The sequence below is a fragment of the Triturus cristatus genome, chromosome 8 (genome assembly GCF_964204655.1).
Source record: "Triturus cristatus chromosome 8, aTriCri1.1, whole genome shotgun sequence".
Classification (NCBI taxonomy): domain Eukaryota; kingdom Metazoa; phylum Chordata; class Amphibia; order Caudata; family Salamandridae; genus Triturus; species Triturus cristatus.
The window spans coordinates 1617062722-1617083953 of record NC_140591.1 but is presented as its reverse complement, the minus strand read 5'-3'; the positions used below and the strand labels follow the sequence as shown (position 1 = coordinate 1617083953).

Here is a 21232-nt window from a genome sequence, read left to right as displayed (position 1 = left end):
CCAAAAGGATACGTCCATCTGTATCTGATCTTGTCGTACCGCAATTTAGTGGTAATAGGTCGGAGCAGTTGTCGCCGAGCCAACGTCGCTGGAGCGACATCTTGGTAGATGGTGCAAGTATGGTCTTGGAATGCGATGGACTCCTTAGCCCTGGCTGCCTGGAGCACAGCCTCCTTGACCCTGTAGGAGTGGAATTTGGCCAGGACGTCGCGCAGGCGTTTCTTCTCTCCCTGTTGTAGAGGCCCCAACCTATGAACTCTGTCCAGTTTTATTTTGAGAATCTGTGGAGACACGATTTCCCGAGAAGAGACCTACCACAAAAGCCTCTAGATCAGGCCCCTCAGCGCCCTCCTCCAGATCCTTAATGCTTATGTTCTCCCTCCGAGCCTTATTCTCAAGGTCCTCTGCCCGCAACTGCGATTGATGGAGCTGCTCCTTAAGGAAGGTGACATCGTCCCGGAGGCCGGTGGAGATCTGCTCCTGTTCCTGGTGGTGGGCTTCGAGGTCCAGGACTCTGGTGCCGACTGAGTCCACATCCCGTTGTAGGGAGGACAGACGCTCGGTCAGGTCTGCTCGTAGCTGGTCAATGGAAGTTTTGATGTCGTGTCCAATGTATTTGCGTAATTCAAATTGAAAGTCTTTAAACATAGTTAGCAGATTGGCTTTCGTAAGCGCCATCTCAGCAGAGCCTGCGTCTCCCCGCAGCGAAGAGCGCTTTTCTGCGGTCGAAAAGAAATCGGAGACCTTGTTGGAAGTCTTGACCGGTGTCTTCTTAGGCGGCATAGGGCAAAACTATCAGAGTCGTGCTGGTGTAGGCAGCGCTGAGTGCACCAACTTCGGACTGGTAAGTGATTGTAAGCGACGGCAATAGGATTGAATGCATTGCCACAAGGCCTCGCACCCTAACGCCTGCGGGGTGCGCCTCTCAGGAGCTCAGTCAGGAAACTCTCGGGAATATACACGTGTCCCTGTCAGTGGGTGAAATCGTGAGGTTCAAGAGAGTATCGGGGCCCATCGGACATACCTGACGCGGTGTTCCCGCGACGAACCACCGCAGTGGGGGCAGTAAGATGCTAGCTTGTGGGGAGCAGGTTCCCCAGCCGTGAGGACCGCGTACTGAAAGCGCTGGCGGTTTGCGCGATGAAGAGGAGCTGCGTAGGCTTGATAGTGCTGATCAGCGGTGAATGACAGGCCCCGACCCCTCAGGCCTCACCCAGAGAGGCCACCCAATGCCCAGTTGAACGAAGATTCTGGGCTGGACACTCAAAGGGACCCACTCAGGCAAAGCGGACAGTCTGCGCTCGGCCGCCGGTCAGGAGAGCGAAAGAACGCCACAAAACAACGCGCTGCCGCCATTTTAAAGTCAGGCATTCATGGAGACCGTTGCGACCAAGCGCCGGTATTACTGCTGGTGCCCCCAGGCCATCCCATGCTCGCTGCACAGTCCGATGATCACCAGGGGTCCTCGCAGCCGCCGTAGGTCCGCACTGGGCTCGGGTCGCCGTTACGGACCCGCCGCCATGATGATCCGGCGTGCCCCTCACTGTCCTGACGGCGGCGGCAGACAGAGCTAATCCAGCGATGAGCAGCGCTCGCCGGCACCCGCTGCCATACTGTGCCACACGCCCGCAGCCTTCATTTGCGGTGGACGCGAGTTGCCGCAGTCGCTGCAATCCCCGTCAAGGCGGCGCGTGAGCCGGGAGCCGAGACGGCTTAGGTCCGGTCGGCCATCTTGCCCGGCCATGCCCCGTTAATTTTTCTTTTAACTCAAAATGGCAGGTGACAACTTTCCTCATCAGTTACGAAACGGGAAATTAAAGTTTTCCCTTCATCTGGCAGTTCTTCACAGAAAGTTGTGAAAGCTCGGATGGGGCCTAATTCTCTTGAAGCTGAGCAGGTCCATACGTAACAAATATATTTCTTGCTCCACCCAAGTAAATCTTGAAATTAGCCCCCCACGTTTTGCTTGGTTTTGGTGTGGTTTCAAATGTAGTGGACCGGGTCCCTGCCAACGAGGTACTCTGTGCCAGTGCTCCTTCCCTTAAACAAACCCCCAATTGGTACTTCTAACCCCTGTAAGTCCCTAGCAAATGGTACCCTGGATACCTAGGGACTGGGAGCTGAAGAGGGTCCTTGTGGACCCCCCTCACTGGTACCATGTCACTGCCCTTGCAGCATGCGTGCTCCTGTGAGGGAGAAAATGACAAAGTCGCCATTGCACCCTGCCTGAGTGCCATGCCAGGTAGCACTGCCTGACAGCATAAGTAAGTCACCCCTCTAGCAGACCTCACAGCCCTAAGGCAGGATGCACTTTACTACAGGTGAGGGCATATCTGCTTGAAAAGATATGCCCCTACAATATTGGGCACCATTTCCTAATAGATTAAGGGCCAGTGAAGCCATAGAGAGTACATGACCTGGAAACTCGACAACTCTAGTTCCACAGCAGCATGATGGCTCCACTGAAAATAGGAGTGTTTGGTACCAAAGTATTCCTTGCAATACATCCACACTGATGCCAGTGTGGGATGCATTGTACCATGTACCCAGAGGGCACCCCAGAGGTACCCCTGAATCCACACCAACCCTGGCATGCTCTCTGACCAGCTGTAGGCAGCCAGCTACCACCAGACATGTTTCTGGATCCCTTGGTGGATAGCCCCTGTTTTCTGGGACCAGAAACAATGCACATTCTGGCCAGCGGTGTCATGCCTCCTCCCCCAGGATGGGCCAGTGCTCGAAGAGGTAAGCTTCAAAGGCCTGCCGCCTTTGTAATGCGACCCCAGCCTCTAATGCTAGCAACAAATGGCAGCCCCTAATTCACATCCCCACTTTGCGCAGGAAAATTAAAAAAGATAGGTGTACCCATCTCTGCCAACCCCACCCCTAGGGTGGGGGGAAGCGAGGTGAGGTACAAATTTCAGTCCTCGCAATCTTGAAGATGGGCTAGGTCTGTGCTCCCTCCCACAGGAGTGTCGCATAATAGAGGGTGTAGACACCCCAGATGAGGTGCCCATTGGCCCTACCTGCAACTCCTGTAAATGCCCCCTAAATGTAATAATTAGGGGGCTCCCCTAGACCTGGCCCCCAGATCTGCTCAAGCTAAGAAGAAAGAAGACACCCTGCAGCAGAAGCCAGAAGATGACAACTGCCTTGGGCCCCAGCTCTACCGGCCTGTCTCCTGCTTCAACGACCCTGCACTTGTCTTGCAACAGTGACCTCTGAAACCCCTAGGAGGACTCTTACCTTCAATATAGGCTCCAATCTCCCCTGGACAAACGAACATTTCCAGAAGAAACCAACTCCAAAGACTTGGGATCCGGGTCCCCAGCCCGCTCTGCATCCGACACCCACAGCCGAGTCTGAGTGGCTCACCTGTGTAGTGAAGTCTCCCCAGCTATCCTGATCTTGTGTTCAGCGTTGGCTGACCATTCCTGAACTCCGTGACGGCGCCTGCAGTGTGAATCCAGAGGCCTCCCCCCGACCACAACCGGCTCTGTTAAGAAGACTATGACATCGAAAGGCACCCTTGCACCAAAGATCCTGGGCCTTGGCGAGCTGAACTGACGGTGCCCCTACATCCAAATTTACCTCTACTGTCACTGGTCTTCCACTTGCAACCCTCCGGTGCCACCCCTGCGGCCTCTTTAGCGTCAGAGAGATCCTCATTGAAAGCATTGGGCGCCCGACTTCGAATTTGCATCCTGCACCTGACCACCTGTGTTGCTGGTGGTGTATTTTTTGTGCTGCTTTGAAAAACAGAATTCACTGTCCTCACTAGAACATAGATTGCAAATGCCAGCTTTACAGTCTTATGTGTACCTCGTCTCATCAAGATACCTGGAAAACCACCCATATAGTTGCGTACGCCATACACTTGAGTGTGTGCTCTTTGTAATGGCTTCGGGAAGTACAGATGAATTGCATCACCTGTAATGTAACACAATTTGCCTGCTGATGTGTCTAATTCTGGTGAACATTGTCTCCTCGTCCCAATTTCTGTTTTTTTGTTGACAAAGCCAATGTGCACTTTTACTTTTCTCGGCATGCTACACACTTTCCATTTTCACCAGCATCAAGAACAGCAATGTTATAATGAATAAATAAGAGAGGCCCAGATCAATCCTAGAAATGTAAAAAGTGTTGTGTCCCACCAAATTAAAGCCTACTATTATGGCCCCAGCAGAGCAGACTCCCAGAGTAAGAAAATGATAGGGTAGAAAAGAAAAGTACATTGGTCTGTTTTTGTAAATTTTCAAGACATTTCTGGTGGTGCCATTGATAGTTTGTGCACACAAGTCATGTTTTTTCCTAAGTAATGATGTGATCCTCATCTCTCCTTTCTAAATCCTTGAGTTTTAGGTCATTAGCACAATGCATAAACACTGCCACAACGTTTGGGGACCTGCGAAATGCCAACCACCATGGGCATCAGCGTCGACGAATCCCTTCCATCGCCCCTCCAGCAGAGCTGCAGGACTGGCTGCGAACCTTTCAGGTATGCTGTGCTTATGCATTACTCTCTACTTAACATTCTGATAATGCAGATTTCTTATTACTGCCAAAGTACAAAACACTGTCAACAGTGTATTAGTTCTACATGTCCCCAGCATCATCATAAAACGTAACTTTCCCTCTTTAATATTAACAAAAACACTGGGAACATGCCAAGACCGACTTCTCTACATGATGTTGTCTATTGCCGTCCAACAGATACGAGTTAAATAGATGGACTCTGCTCAGTCTTGCTATGAGCAGTTAGTGGATGGTCTGTACACTCCCATCTTCTGGAATGCGCAATTATATATAGCATGGGTGCAAACCCTCCTTTTGAAAATACCTGGTCCCATCTAATCTTTGTTTTTTTTAGCCCTCTGCCCCGACGCAGAAGTCGTCGATGAAGCTCAGTGACTTTAATAATTATCTTCCACCGGATGAGAGGCTCTTTTGTAATATCATGAAGACATTCTGTAGTCTTGGACCTTGTGCACCCTTTGATCTTCCTCCGTGTAGCACCCTCTTGAACATTTTCATGGACCAAGATAGCAGGCCAGGAACTGAAGTTTGTTGCTGATGTGTGGCGTGGAGCTAGTCTCTGCAGGTATGTTGGGCTTTTTTCCCCACAAAACTTTGTGAACGGGGCAAAGAATTCTAAAATGTATCCTGGCTTCAACATTTAAGCCAGTGGAGGGATTTCAGAACAGGTTTGCTGTGGTCCCCCATAAGTAGGTTACGGCACATTCTTGCCCAATGGCTTTGCAGCTTACCCATATACGTTTTTTGGGTAGGTAAGTGGTGGTGATGTTTCAATAGTCGAGGCGAGACAAAAAGAGTGCTCCAGTCAACTTCACGTTACTTGGTTTGAAGTACAGATGTAGTATTTTACGGAGTGGAGAGAACTATTTTACCACAGCATTGAGTTTTAGAGGAAGCAACCGTTTAGATTTAGCGTATAGCCAGGTTAGGAGCTTTAGGTGTCATTGAAGGAGGGTAGTCGAAAAGTATTGATGCAGGGTCACTTTCTCTAAGTCAGATGATCGCAGCAGGTATTTCAGACTTGAACATATGGAAAGTTGTGCTTCAGTGGTTTTTTTAAAATAGGAGATGCATATTACATTTCCTGTACTGAATAATCGGCTAGCTTTACATCAACCCAACATACCCACAGTTCATGTAGTAAAGAACTAAGCTCACGCACATCATTTCTGAGAACAGTATGTTGCAGCCCAGCAATAACAATGGTCCTCAGTTTCCTACCGTATCACAGATCTAGGGAAATGCTCAGCGATCTAGTTTTTCGGGAAAATTATGCTTATGATTCCTAACATATGCCTTCCACTCCGTATCCTAGAGGTGCTACATCTCTAGCATTTTTCTTAAGCAAAATGTTAGTATTCATTACTATTGTCTAGTTACTGCTCATTGTGGAATGACCTGGACTCCCCAGAACAGGTATTCGACCACCAGATGTTCAGTTCGCCTCAGCTTGTGCCTCAAGGGGTCTAAGTGTCATCTTTGTCCCTATGTTTCAGGAGAGAAGTGTCCCATTCCATTACGCAAGATCTGCCACTACACCTTTTCTAATGTAGAATCAGTCGGTTCCTCCTCTTCTGCCTGTCTTTAGAGTTCAGCATCCCAGTGTTGTGACTGTTGTTCTCTGCTACTCTTCCACGGCATGTCTGTTTGTGACTCATCAAGGATTAAGGCAAGGTTGGCACACCATGTTTTTTGTGTGCTTGTTTCTTGTTGGTAGTCCTAGCAAGTCCACCTTAGGGTTGGAGGCAATCACGATGTCAGTCACTTGATTCGTGAGGGCAAACAAATGAGTCCTGAGTGAATCTAACTTGTGGCAAGTCCTCAACATGCACATAGGACTGGCACCAATCATGCCACACCTAGACACTTGTCTGGTGCTGTATTAAACATTTCATGTCGGGGCTTGAGGCTCATGTGCTAGTACAAGCATCAGTGGTGCACCTGCCCAACTCTTTGTTGAGCGTCAGTGATTTAATCCAAAGCATTTCAGGTTTGAATCACTTTATACTGTTTCACAGCAGAGAATGACTTATCGAATACGAGCCGGATCTTGGATTCCATATCTGTTGCCCCTGCTAGCTTTGCTTAGCTCAAGCTGTCACTTGGCTATCCGCCCTACTCATTGCGTTTTAAGATTGTTTCTTTGCTGTCCATTCACTTTGGTCTTTACTGCACATTGCACCACAGTTTCGATGCTTAACCTGTGCTCCTTGTCAGAGGGGAGTCTATTCCAAGTATGTTGATGCTTCTTGATCCATCTTCAAATTTCCAGAATACTGCTGAGTTCGATCTGGGTCATATCTTCGTACTCATGTCCATGATGACATCAGTGGAAGAGAGAACGCGTCTCTCTCTGTCCCTTAATAATCCAGGAACGATCCCTATCTGTCTCTGTCTAGAAGTTCATGTTGATCTCAAGAACTCTGTGTTAGGCAGGAGTTTCCTGAAACACAACTTGTTGGGTTCACATATTAAGGAGTGGTGAGAGCTTTCCACAGTCTTTGGCTTAGCAAGAAGCCTTACAGCCTGCCCATTTAGTATTCTTAATATTTCGGTCCTTTATGCTGGAGGTGAATATTTCTCCTAAAAACCCTTAAAGCTCCGTTAGGAAAATATGTTGGCTAACTACCTTTCCTAACATATTCACTTCTTCCTTGCTTTGTCAGTATATAGCTTGTGCAGATTAGCACAAGTGTCTCAAGTAAAGTTAAACAGTTTGGTGGTCTGGAACCTGGGATATGTTGCTTTCGTAGTTGGCGACAGTTACAGCTGCACATTTCGCACTACGCCCTTTACCCACTATATCACTAGTATTCCGATTTCAAACAAAGGATGTCTAAGAACATGTTAAGAGAAAACCAACTAATAATTCCTTCCCAGATTTAGAATGTAATCCAGTTTTTGGATAGGTAACATTTTCTGGGTTCCTCCACTTATGTTTTACATTGGTAATAATTGTTAGAGACTACGCAATGACACTCTTCTGTCTATTTTTGGAGGCTCTTAAAAGGCATTGTTCATTCTTGTAAATTGAATGAAAATATTCGTGCATAGATTTGGTTTAAAGGAGAAATCCAGTGTAGAGATAAAAAAAATACAGTTCTCTCTGCTTGGTTCATCTCTAACAATCCTTAACAATGCTTTCGTCTGATGATATCAGCTGGGTCATGTGATCAATTACGACATCATTCACCATGTGGCTCCTTTAGTAATTTTTAGGGTGACTGAATATATGATGTGAACTGGGGTGGCAAAGTGAGCTAAATAACGATGAAGGATCCAACCCAGATCAGTGACTGGGGGTGAGTGTCTGAAAAGTTTCACCGCTCCGTCCATCTCTTTGTGTTGACTGAATATGATCACCCAGGCCTCCATTACAATCTGCAGTTGATGACCGAAAGAATTGAGTCCTTGTAAATAATCAAAACAGTTACTGATTTTTAAAAGTTTCCATTATCCTGCAAATTCATCACCTCATCCATCCCAGCTTCAGGCTAGTCTGGACATTTCTCCTTAGTGGTCATGTAGCTTCAACCATTATTCCACCCCTGAACATGATGACACCTGAATATATTAAGTGCCAGCTGAAGTACTGGTGTCAGTGCTTGTTTTTCTGCTCTTCGTTGACGCGGTTGTGTAGCTTTTTATTTGCCTCACTGAAAAAATCCAAAAGCACGTCAATAGCGACTATTTCAAATGCCTTCGCTGAACGGTTCAAGTATTAAACTATGTTGCAGATTCTGCAAGATAATATCCTGGTCGAACCCACATGACATCTGCATGTGGTGTTTGGAATTGGATCACAACGCCGCAGAATGCAATTCTTGTATCTCCAAAGGCCATCAGGGAGCAGGAGGCCAAGTTATTTTTGCGTAAAGACCTTAAGGAGACACATAATCGCTCTTCTGTCATTTGTGAAGGAACGCTTTACTAAAAGATCTATTCATTACAAGTATTGGCTAAGCCAATAGGTCTAGCCTATGTGGGAGCTTTTGGCTTTGCCATTGCATTTTTGCCATCTTGTACAGCAGCCTGGATCCTGTTCTGCATGGATAAAAGTGAGCGGTGTGTCGTAGAGTGCCACAGAGTGGAGTTTCATAGAGTGGCATTGTGTGGCATGGCATAGAGTTGTGTAGAGTAGAGTGGCATTGTGTGACGTGGGGTAGTGTGGAGTAGAGTAGCGTAGAATAGAGTGGCATTGTGTGGCGTGGGGTGACGCAGGGTGGTTTAGTGTGGCATAGAGTTGCATAGAGTTGCATGGCTTAGACTGGTGTGGTGTCGTGGCATCTTGTGGTGTGAAGTGTCGTATAGTAGACTGGCGTACAGTAGTGGGGAATATAGTGGAGTGGTTTAGAGTTCCATAAAGTGGCATTGTGTTGCATGGCACAGAGTGGTGTGGTGTAGAGTGGCATTGTGCGGAGTGGCGTAGACTGGTGTGATGTGATGTTGCATGGAGTGCCATAGAGTCGCATTGTGTGGGGTGGAGTAGTGTAGTGTAGACTGGAGTAGAGTGACATTGTGTAGAATGGAGTGGAGTAGGGTGGCGTACCGGAGAGTAGTATAGTTGTTGGGGTAAGTAACTAAAGCGTCAATGGAGACAGCAAATAGTGTGAAAGCAACATAAATAAGAAGCTGTATGCCTGTGTTAAAAGTAGGAAAGCACATTGCAAGTCCAGGAATAATACAGAGATGCTTATAAAATAAAATAAATAGTTCCTTGCAATAAGACGAGGAAAAACACACGTACTTGATCCATGCTCCATGGAGGAGCTAAGACGATAAAGGAAGGGAAGCTTACAGGAACTAAGCAGTCAAAGGATTGCAAATCAGAGTGACAACAAAAACAACAAGTGATATGCTTAGGGCATGTTTTAAGATGTCGGAATTGTAAACAATGCGTCTCGCAGCACAACACATTCAATCTGTAGGCGAGACCTAAAAAGTTAAAGAAGTAGAAGAAAGGAGAAGTCGTTTCACAAGTCATCTCAAAACACAGACCTCTTTCTCATCATTGAATAACATCCTAACACTGAAAAAGATGAGATTGGAGTTTCCAGCTGGATTGGCCAGCCCTGAGCAAGTTGAGGCCTTCGGCTGGCTTTGCTGGATGTGTTCAGGATGGCTCCTGTACCCACTGTGCCCACCCTCTTGAAACACCCAGGAGGGAACTTATTTCTGGGGGATTTGCCAACTTCATCTGCTCCATCTCCAGTAGTTCCAGAGACGTACCCTAGAAATTGTCGAAGACTTCCAAGATGCCGTACTCTGATCAGAAGCTGTACTGTTGCAGGTACCACTAATCGAGCCAATGACTCCTTTGAGGCCATCAAGTTCACAGGATGTTATTTATGTGGCACACTTCAACAATGTCCCCTTGGCAGAGTCCACTCGTAGGGTTAAAAGGTTTACCACCATTCTACTGTTCCACCTCCCAATTCACCCCAGGGTATGATTTTCTATCGGGGAGTAAGAGGATCTCCCACCTTTCCAGAACTTGAGAAACAATAACAATGGATATATGGGTAATCCACCTAACCTGCAATGGAAGCCCCCTACCCTTCCTGTCCCTCCCTCCTCCTACCGTGAGATACTCTCTGACAGAGATGAAAGCATTCCCCTGCTGATCAAAGGTGCCATAGAGGTGGTCCCTCTGGAAGAAAGTTGCTTCCTTTATTTTCTGGCATCCAAGACGTATGAAGGTTTGTGCCCTTTTCGAATCTTCCATCTTATGAACTTATTCATTCGGCAGGGCAAGTTTAAGATGCTGTCCCAGAGTTAGGTTCTGCTGACCCTAAATGTGGTAGATTGGTTGGAAACTCTGCATTTCCAGGGTGCCTACTTCCAATCCTCCATGACCACAGACCCGGTGGATTGACGGTAGGACTCCAGTTCACTGTTCATACCACTTCCTTTCAGACTGGCAACCGCTGCACATTTGTTCTTGAAAGTGCTGGTGATTACAGCAGCTTCACTCCATGGTCAGTAGTCCATTTATTATCTTTCTTGGACAACTGGCTAGTGAAAGTGGACTAACACATACTGGTCATAGAACACCTTGAGTAGGTGTTTTCTCTCCTCTACAGCTTGGCCTGTACCATCACTTCTCAAAAGTCTGACACTCCATCTCAAAGGCAGACACCCTTGGGGGCTTTTCTGGACACAACCTGCATGAAGGTCTGAGCTCCTTCCCAGATCATCATGGATATTCGCTAGATGATGCCAAGGTTTCAGCCTCACACTCATATCCCAGTTCTTTAAGTCTCGATTCTGCTTGGCTTCATTTCCTTGTGCATTCTGTTAGTGTCACGTGACCGATGTAGGCCCTTCAGCGATACATGAGGACACAGTGGCACCCCCATCAGGGGAGCCTCATGGCCTAGGTGGGGCCCTCCCACTCTGTTCATCCAGACATTAACTGATGTTAAGACCCCTGAAACCTTTTGGGGTCAGTGGTCAGCCTTTCAGCCCTCCACAGGCTACCGCAGTCACTGAAACCTCCACGCTGGGCTGTGGTGCCCCTTCCAGGTTAGGGGTAGGGTTTTTCATTGACTTCTGGTCAACATATGCACATAAATGTGCCTGAGTTGCTTGTGGTCTACGTTGCAATGAAGGCATTTCTACCTTGCATCTGGAAGCACAACGTTTAGATTCTTTTGGACACCACCGCCACTTTCCATCATATCAACAGACTGGGCAATGTGGGGCTATGCACCCTATTGTTGGAGGTGATTCACTCCAGTAAGTGGGCAGAGGACTTTTGCCTGTAGTGGCTCCAGAAATCTATCATTACCAAAGGTAAGTAACTTTCTTTACTAATGGAGACATAAGGCTTTGCTTTTGAGTTGTAAATGCTGAGCAGAAAAGTATAAAAAATCGAAAACACATTTTATTTTCATCACTTCCTAATGGTTTGTTTCCGTGCTGTTTATTACAGTGTCTGTTTTTATTATTTTTTTATGATGGAGTACCTTTTTAAAAAAAATGTCTGATCAAGTTCTCTTTAAGAGCTAAGTGAGTTGGAGAAAAGATATTATGATGCTTAGGTGACAAAATATGTTTAGGCGATAGAACCTGTGGCTTTTGCATGCCGCACGTTTCGACCATAACAAAAATGTCTTCTCTTCTTAGAAGTGGACCGGTCCTGAGAGGTTGCTAGCATTGGATGAGCTCATCGATCGCTGTGAACCATCTCAAATCAAGTATATGATGCAAGTCATCGAGCCACAGTTCCAACGTGATTTCATCTCTTTACTACCCAAAGAGGTGAGCTCCCACATTATTACTCTTCGCCTCTTTCAGCCAGATAGATGTCCTTTATCACCACACCTCTTTTCAACTATGGAGATGATCTCCCACATTGTCAATCTCCTCTGTCTCTTAAAGATTTGCACTTTACTTCCTTAACCTTTGGCACCTATAGACCTGAGCTTACAAATTGTCAAACATTTATTTCACTTTCATCCAAAGATATGTCCATTATCTCGCTACCCGCCTACACTCATAGACCTGAACATAGGTGGTATCAGTTGGTTCCACATACATCCATAGATGTTCATAAGCACTACCTTTTGCCCCAGAGAGTTTAGTTCACACATTACTAATCTCATCCTAGCCTTCTGGTACAGGTCCAATGATGTGTCCTTGCCTTTCATCCTAAAGATTTGACTACACTTTATTAATCTCTTCCTTTTGCAGCCAAGAGCCATTATGAGTTCATATTCCTGCTCTACAGAGCTTTGGCTAGAAATGTAACCTTTTATTCTTAAAAAAATACCTTTTCTAGTGAAGATGGTTGTTGACCAAGTGGATTTTGAAAAAGAGACTTCTTTGTGGCATCTATAGATGCTTCCTCAACCTGCCTCATGTTAGTATTTCTGATGGTTGGATAGGTCACATTATGAGGAGTGGAGAAAACACATCAGACACAGAAGCACAAAACGACATAACAAGGTTGTAGATTGGCTTGGGCAAGTAGATTTGGGGAGCAACATTTTTTTTTTTTTTTTAATTTGATTGGATTAGTTTGTGAGAGTATTTATATTTGTTTTTTGTTGTTTACCCTGTTTTATAAGCTATTATGCTATGTGACCTTAAAAATGGTACTTTTAAAGTTCTGCTCTTATATCCTAAGTTTCTCTTGTTTCGCTGAGATTAGATTTGGCAGCCACTGTCTGCCAAGGGATCATGAAGATAAGCATATGACTCACAATCAATTTTTACTGGGTATTCTCCAGACTCTGAGACAGAAGGGTTTAAATGGAGGCTGCTGCTCTGGAGAACTTGTAGGCATAAGTACGTGGCTCTGATGACAGAACTGGCAGGCAGCCCACATCCCACAAGACTCCAATAACACGGAGAAACTGCAACAGAGAGATGTAAGCTGTGTGAAGATCACCATTTCCATGAACTCTACTGTGCGTCCTGATCAGTCACAATTTAAGGTGCCTGTTATAAGACTGAAATGCTACGCCACATTAGTTGGTAAATCCCTTCTTGAGAAAACGCACAGCTGATGGCAGGAGAGCCATCAGGGTTGAAAGGCTTGACAGATGAAACACCTAATTCTTTCCGGTTGCAAGCCAAATGATAAAAAGCTGGCTGGTGTGGCCATGTTCCGGCGTTGGAGGTCGTTTTAGTGGTACGGTGCTGTGCTCCCTAGGAGGTCAAAGCAACAACCATTCCCACGGTTCTAGGAACCAAACTCTCCTCCAGCTGACCCAGCAATTCTTCCCAGAAACTCCTAAAAAATACCCTATATCCAAAATGGAACATGGCAGCCTTGGAGGGAAAAATATAGAGGAGTTCATAGAGCACATCCCGCAATCAAACAACATAAAGGCCCAAGCGTTTGTGCTCTGAGTATCACCAACACTACCATGAACTCCTCTCCGTGTCAGGCAGAGAGGATATGCAGTTGGGTACTTAAGACCAGTACAGACTAGCAGTACAAAGCCACAGCATACAACTTTACTTTAGTGCCTTTTTGGGAACAAATAGGCAAGTCCTAGGAAAATGTCAAAAAGGAAATAGACAGGGCAATCAGTGGGGGATCTCTTTCCAAGGGGATTTGGGAATCCGTGTAGCCAAGACGTTGATATGCTCCAAGGTACTCCTTCGTTGTCTAATATGAAACGTATCAGATGCCTTAGACTACTCCGTGGAAGCAATCACAGCACACCCACCGAGGGAGCAACCTGGGCAGTCTCTCCAGAGGTTGAGGAAGGAGTTGCTCAGGAAGAGCCACTTCTTTTCCTCCTATAATACTTCTCACTCTAAGAAAATGTAAAGTTCTTTGCAGACCAGTTAGAGACTTGGTGGCAGGATACATTACAGACAGAAATGACTTTTGCAAGCTGGTAGAAGCTGGGTTCTACCACATGGTATGGGAACGCCCACCATTGCGCTTGATGTGGGGGGAAATTACAACCACCACAGCCGAATTAGAAGGACGCGTACTGACAACAACCCCCGAATCTTGCCTCCTTGGCCTCAGTCGCAAAATCCCAGGGCGATAAACACCTACGCTGGTTTATCTATCTTACGTTTGTTCTCTTCAAACAACAGATTGCAATGCAGTGGAAAGCACCCAAGACCCCAGACACTTATACATGATTTAATACACTACTACAGTGGTCTTGAGGAATTCAGCGTTCTGAGATCTATGCATGCTAAGGAAATGGCAAGGGTGGGGTGTGAAAATTGGAACACCTATATTGTGAACATCGAGGCCAAGAATGACACACGCCACAGTGAAGGGAACACTTTGCAGCCACAGAATCACCTCTGTACAAGGGCGATATGACTGACCCACACACCCCCTACACTGTTAAAATCCAGCGGGTGATTGATGCTAGATACATAGGTGGGATCTTACATAGACGTTATTTGGCTTTATTTACAGTTTGTCTGATGTACCCCAGGCCCTACACACTACCCGTTGAATGGCTTTCACTCGCTCCCCCCCAAAACTGTTTCTATAATGAGGATATTATTGGAACTACATATACATTACTCTCTGTTTGTTTTGGAAGTAGATTACGCTATAGCTGTGTACTGTACACTTATGGATGTGTGATAAATAAAATGTTTCTGGCTTCCTTTTTGTTGTTGTGAATTTATTTTTATTTTTTAAAAAGACTCTTTACAACTTCCGCTCATAGATGCAGATTGTTAGACAAGGGAAAAACGAAGGAAGTGCTTCTACTCCAGAGAAACCAGGGCCTAGTGTCGCAGAAGGATGTAACATGGCCCTGAAGCCTCTCAACCGGTCTAATTACACACTGCTTCAGGACGACCACCTTGGAAAGACGGCATATTTATATTGCTAAAAGTTGAATTTCACACTACCCTTGATGTGAAGGATACAGACGTCAAGCTATCTCTGCATCAAACGCCACATCTTCTCCTTGGGTAAAGGATATGGCGTAACGACCAGAACTGCCAACTTTGGAACTGGGGAACCGGGTTCCATTTTCGGCATCACCCAACATCCTGTAATTCTATGCAAATCACTTAATATCCCTGCGCTCCAATACCTTCAGGTTGAGTTCGCATTATATAAAACTGCAACAAAAAAAAGTTGCTCATAAAATACCCTTGTTCAGAGTTTTACTCCTTAGGATAGATTAGTCTAAGAGTTTTTGTTTTTTATTAATGTCCATCAGTGGTTTGCACACGCTACTGATCATGTGAGTGAGACAACCTATGTGTATCCCTCCATAGATAACTATTTGGTAATGGAAAGACCTATGACTCTTGCACCAGGAAAAAACACAGAAGGACACTACTGGCACATCAAGTAGGATTCAAAGTAATTTGAAACAAATTGAAATCGATCTTGTCTGGCAGCAGAAACACTTTCTCTGAAGAATCTGACAACCAGAAATCTGTAACTTTCTCTTCGGATGTGAGAATTCTCACCCTACAAAAAAGAAGGTTCCCCTTGGTCATGTGCAACATTTCTGATAGTGAGTGCTGTGATGATGTTGACATTAATGTCTTCATGCCTCTATCTAATTACAGATACCCATCTCTATTGGAACACAACCACAAAAGCTTCATAGCTGTTTAATTCAGAGCACTAGAGGTAGTGAAAAGTGTGTAAATAAGTTGTTTCTGAACTGGAATTCAGACAATATGATGATTAAAGGACTTGCCTGAAGATAAAACCCTTGCATATCCGCACTACAGAGTCATCCTTGACATGATGGGCATTCCACATGGGAGACCTAAGACCCAAGGACAAATCATCAGCACAGGAGATAGATCTGCAAATAATTGTACTACACGCAGAACTGTGGGAAAGCTGCTTAAATACTTCGATGTAGACTTCCAGAACAAGAAAGTGCTGATCCGGCAATCAGGACCGCAAACTTGTACTACATTCTCAAATGGGGATTGTGTAAGTGGAGCAGTTTGGCCTAGCTTTCCCAGAATATTAGAGCATCTGGCTCTGGAACCTGGATATAGAGAGAAAGCACTTACATCTGGGCATGTACTAGAAGTAGGAAACAACTTTGCAGATGTATTTACTCATCAGTACATACATTCCCAAAAATGGGCATTAAAACGTTAACCAGTTCAGTTTCAGGAGCTGGGACCGGTTGGCTTGAGATTTGTTTGCCCCGTGTGTTGTCCGAGAAAGGTTCCTGGGTAATGGATTGTGGAAAGGACATTAATTTCTCCTTTCTGCATATTCCATTGATAGAGAAAGTGATCGAAAAACAGACATCCTCCCCAACAATAATCCTTATAGCTTTGACATTGGCAAAGGAGGTGGTGGCAATCCCACCTACTAGAACAGCACATTCTATGTAGCTCTCAGTACATCCCAGAATCACTCACTCCCAGGAGTCCAACCTCCCTGACCGGCATGGCTTCTGAGATCATTGCTAAGGTACCCAAAACTGCCACCTAAATTTATAGAGATTGTCACTACCTGGAGCCGAACTACCACAGAGATATTCCCATATATGGATGTTTGTAGTATTGTGTTTGGGTGATATGACACCCTTGTGCTGTTATAGGATGCTTCAAATTATTGCTCCTAAATAGAAAATGCATTTACATTCCAAAGTCAGACTTTCCTTAAGTTCTTTGACGCTTACTAGAATGTTCAATAAAACTGATCCTTCTTCAAGATATCAGTGAAAAAAAGGGTTTTATGGAAGACCTCGAACGTGCCTTACGCCAAATAAGACCACTTAGTACCAACTGAACATAGAACTCGGCAAAGTCAGAGGACCACAGTACAAACCATTCGGAAGCTGAATATAAAGGATGTCACACGAGGCTGCCTGCTCTTAGCCGTCACCTGTAAGCAAGACGAGGCACTCTTCTTAGAAGAGCTTTTTATCAAATTTTATAAGAAGACTGCAGTACTATGTCTGTATCCCAGCTTCATGCCGAAGTATCAATATGTTAAGCACAATAGCCAGGACAATGCCCATAATTCGTAAAGCACCAGCCCCAAGCCAGAATTCACCCTGTCTCAGCAGGCAATACACAATCCCCTAGGCCTGTACTCCAAATGACCCATTACGCCTGGGGTTCCCAACCTGGGGTGCTTGCAACCCTAAGGGGTGGGGTGCGAGATGGCATTTCAAGGGGTCGGACAAAGAGGGAAAGTATGGAACTTGGATTGGTATATATTATATGCAGTCCACACAGCTTCTCTCAGAGGTTAAACCAGTGAAGAGACACAGAGAAGTCACATCAACATACAGCACAGAAACAAATCTGAGGGTGTGCCGGCCGTGAGGCAAAGTGGAACCTTCGCTTGACAACATATCGGAGTCTCATTATAAAAATAAACAGCTCTCCAGATAACTCCCACTTCCACCAGAAAATTCTTTCAAGATTTTTTTATTTTTATAAAACATTTGATAGCTTGAATATGCAAAGGTTTGTAATTGTACAGAGTTTCAAATTGCAGACTTATTGTTACATGTAAATAATGAGTGTCTGTCTTCATTCTGTTATTTGCCCGGTACTTGTCCGACTCCTCTCAAAAAATGTGAGCTCTTGTGCTACTAATCTATGACACCTGAGTCTATAACCCGTGTATCTTATTTGTATTACTACTGTTACTCCTCTTGAGAGCAGTGGAATTCATTTCCCATGCATTGTAATTATATCTTTAAAGGAGTGTCTTTTACAGCTCTACCCCTTTCCTTCAACCAGAGAGTTTAGTGCATGCACTGTGAATATCCTGCTCACTCTGGTATCTACTCTTACAAATGTAATGTACGGTATTGTCCATTTACTCCTAAGTGAAGCCTAGTCGGCCTCATAACTTATTACCTGGGGGTATTCTTTGTGATCTTCTACTCTGCAGCAACACTCTGTAGCTTCCTTAAATTGAAGCAGAACCTCATGATGCCTTCTTCTCTCTTCAGCTTGCCCTGTACGTACTATCCTTCTTAGAGCCCCGGGACCTTCTGCGAGCAGCTCAGACCTGCCGCTACTGGAGGATCCTTGCTGAGGACAATTTGCTATGGCGGGAAAAATGCAGAGATGAAGGTAAACCATTTACATAGAACAGCAAGCTGGAAGGAATGTAAGGTTTGTAAATTTACTTTGAGAGGAATGTGAATTTCTAGGACATTGACCAAGATTTTGTGAAGGCTTTTCAAGGGGGAAGAGCATTTTTCTTTGTGACATGGGCAGTTGGCATTGATGCAGAGAGATTGTGTTACGAGAATGTTTGTCTCAACGTTTAGATGTCAAAGTACTTCAATCTCAAACCCTGAAGTCTGACCCAAGGCTCTTCAATCCATGAACACTTCCATGTTGGCAAGTGATTTTGTGTACAGAATTGGTTGACTTCATTGTGTTTACCAGGCAGTTTCTTATGAAAGTGGATGACAATTAAAATGCGTTACACAATTTGAATATGGAAAAAGTAGTTGTAGTAGATGCAATAGAATTTCATTTAAGATTTATTGAAAGCAAAAGCACTGGGGAAAAAAGGGGGACCTAGGATCTGGAATGGAAAAGGATAGCTGAGAAGATGTTGCATAAACTGTTTTGTGTAAAGAATGCCTTGTATCAACACCAAAGATGATGTGGGTGGGGCGGGTGCAGTATCTCACAAAGCTGTTCTTCTCTACCAGAACTCTTGTAACCAGGAAAAAAAACACACACACACCCCACACCCCCCCTCCACACACACCCCCCACCCACCCACACACACCCCCACCCCCACACACACCCCCACACCCCCTTCCTCCTCCCGGGCTTTCCACACAATGGCAATCCAGTCATTGTTTTGATTTATTCAACTTGCAATATTTTATTGAGTCAAATGTACAAAGAGACATGTGGCCAAAGTTAAGAAAGGAGACAAAATTTGCTTTTCGGCTGTCAACATGGGGGGTATATATATGAACCTGGAGCATCTGCTATACTCCAAAAAAAAAAAAAATAAATATCCCTTTGCCAAAAAATTTCAGAATCCTCCAAATGCAGAAGCAGATGATAGTTTTTAAAGAGCTGCTGTTCTCTGCACTGTCATGACATTTACCCTTGTTGTAGGGTTGCTTCTTACCCAGCACACAACCATCTTGATGACCAGGCCCAAAAAATACAGGGACGGGGGACATCCCTTTATTCGAGACTGTCCCATTCACCTGGACTCTCACAAATGATACTCTGTAGAGGAATCTAACGCAGCTGTGGATCAGGGCACAGAGGCTTTAAAGAGCCAGTTGTAACTAAAGCAATTATCCCCAGGGTGGAGAAGAAGTACCGCTTCTTATCAAGAGACCTGCCTTACATCCAGGGAAACGTACCAGCAGATTTCCTCATTGTGGCAACGGCATGGAAAAAAGCAAATGCACCCATATCTACAGGACCACCTCGTAACAAGGAGAGCAAAAGAAGAGACATGGTGGGGAGGAAAATGGAAAGGTTAGCATCAACACTGGCAGATAGCCACCTCAAACACCCCACTAAATGGGTGTGCTCACCAACAGTGTGACAAGATGGAGGAGCTAATGGAACATCTCCCAGAGGAATTCATGAGGATGGCAGGCACACTTGCCTAAAATCCATGCTGGAAGCGGTAGACACAGCCAGTAGACCGCTCTGCACAGCCACAAACCTGTGCAGGCACGCTTGGCTGAGAATCTCAGGATTCAAGCAAGAAGTTAAGTCAACCTTCATCAATATGCCTTTCACAGGAGACAGTCTATTTGGAGATACAGTAGACAAAGTGCTTCAGTGCACGACAAAGGACAAGACGACCACCAAGGCAATGGGGGCCCTTCAGTACAGGGGGAACATTCAGGGAGTCATGGCCCAGAAAAAGACAGCAATTTTAGCCAAGGGAACCATACAACCAGACACATCTCACACAGGCTTCACCAGTCAGCCAAGTGCGCCCACCAACCCTCCCCAGTGGCAGTACCGCTCAGCACAAGCTAACCCTTTTGTGAACTTAAAAGGGAAAGAGGCGGATCACCGAAAGGGGGAAATCACACCATCAAGGGACCCTCCTACACAAGTCACCGGTAGGAGGAAGAATCAGTGAATTCTTATAAAAATTTGAGAGAATTGCCTCCGACAAATGGGTACTAAATATAGTTAAAAAAACATCTATTGCATAGAGTTAACAGACACCATCAACAACGCAACTAAGGTTAAAGAAGGTAAGGAAAGACAAACCATGACTACAACAAGAAGTGGAAGAGTTGTTAAGCAAAGAGGCTATGGAATTAGTTTCCCAAGGACAAAGACTCTAAGGAGTCTATTTCATGGTATCGAAACCAGACAAAACATTAAGACCAATACTGGACCTAAGGTCATTAAACAAATTCATAAAAATGTAAAACTTAAAAATGACAACACTATAGAAGGTCTTTCCCCTGATAAAGGAAGGAGATTACATGGCAACCATAGCTCTTAAGGACGCCTACCTGCAAATACCAGTAAGCAAATGTCATAATCTGATGGAGACTACTAGCCGCAGATTCCTTTATGTAGAATTACCCCCAGGCGTGAGACTGGATCCGGAAAACTTTCTTGGCCAGCATCCCTGCGCGCCGGGGGGATGACATCGCGCACGTGACGTCAGCGAGGTCACATAAGTCCTACCCCGGCGCGCCTATGTCAGTTTTTTCCTTTTCCGCGTGCAACACGGATCCGGTTTGTGCTCTGGGCCTGTTTAGGCCTTTCCCTTGCGCTATTGCTGCATGTGTGAGAACAGTGTGCGAATGCCTTCGGGCTTTAAAACTTGCTCGTCGTGTGGCCGCCTCATGTCGTCGACGGATCCTCACCCCATCTGTATGTGGTGTTTGGGGGAGCACCACGACTCAACTGATTGTCAGGCGTGCCAGCAGATGAAGGCGAAGTCCCGGCGGGAGCGCCGGATGAAACTTCTTTTGTCTCGTGTGTCCAGATCGGCGTCGGTGCCTCGTCCGGCCCCTGCAGAGGGTTCTCGGGACCGCGGCTTCCCTTGCCGAATTTGATCTTCTAGTTAGCAAGATCGCCGCTCACCTATTGGTAAGTGTCGCAGTATGTCCCCAAGGGTCGGGTTCTGGCCTGTCGGGGGCGTGGGCTCTCCGCGGGTGGTTCGGCCCCGCGTGTCGTCCCCTTATCCGCCGTTTCCCGGTGTGGGGGTGTCCAGAGCCCAGATGGAGACATATGCGGTGGATTTGCAGGCCTCGCTGGCTTCTCCTCCTCCTTCCCCTCCTGG

General features: G+C 45.7%; 1 protein-coding gene across 2 annotated transcripts in view; it reads left to right on the top strand.

Annotated features, from left to right (window-relative positions):
- Nucleotides 1–21232, top strand: part of LOC146806345 (F-box/WD repeat-containing protein 7-like) — a 458999-nt gene that overhangs the window by 331420 nt on the left and 106347 nt on the right. The window contains exons 5-7 of one of the 2 annotated variants that reach the window (XM_085623550.1): nucleotides 4363–4498; nucleotides 11665–11799; nucleotides 17934–18057. In XM_085623550.1, the coding sequence (XP_085479676.1) occupies nucleotides 4363–4498; nucleotides 11665–11799; nucleotides 17934–18057 (395 nt within the window). Of the gene's footprint in view, nucleotides 1–4356; nucleotides 4499–11664; nucleotides 11800–17933; nucleotides 18058–21232 lie in introns of both variants that reach the window. The other variant, XM_085623549.1, reaches the window with a different exon arrangement.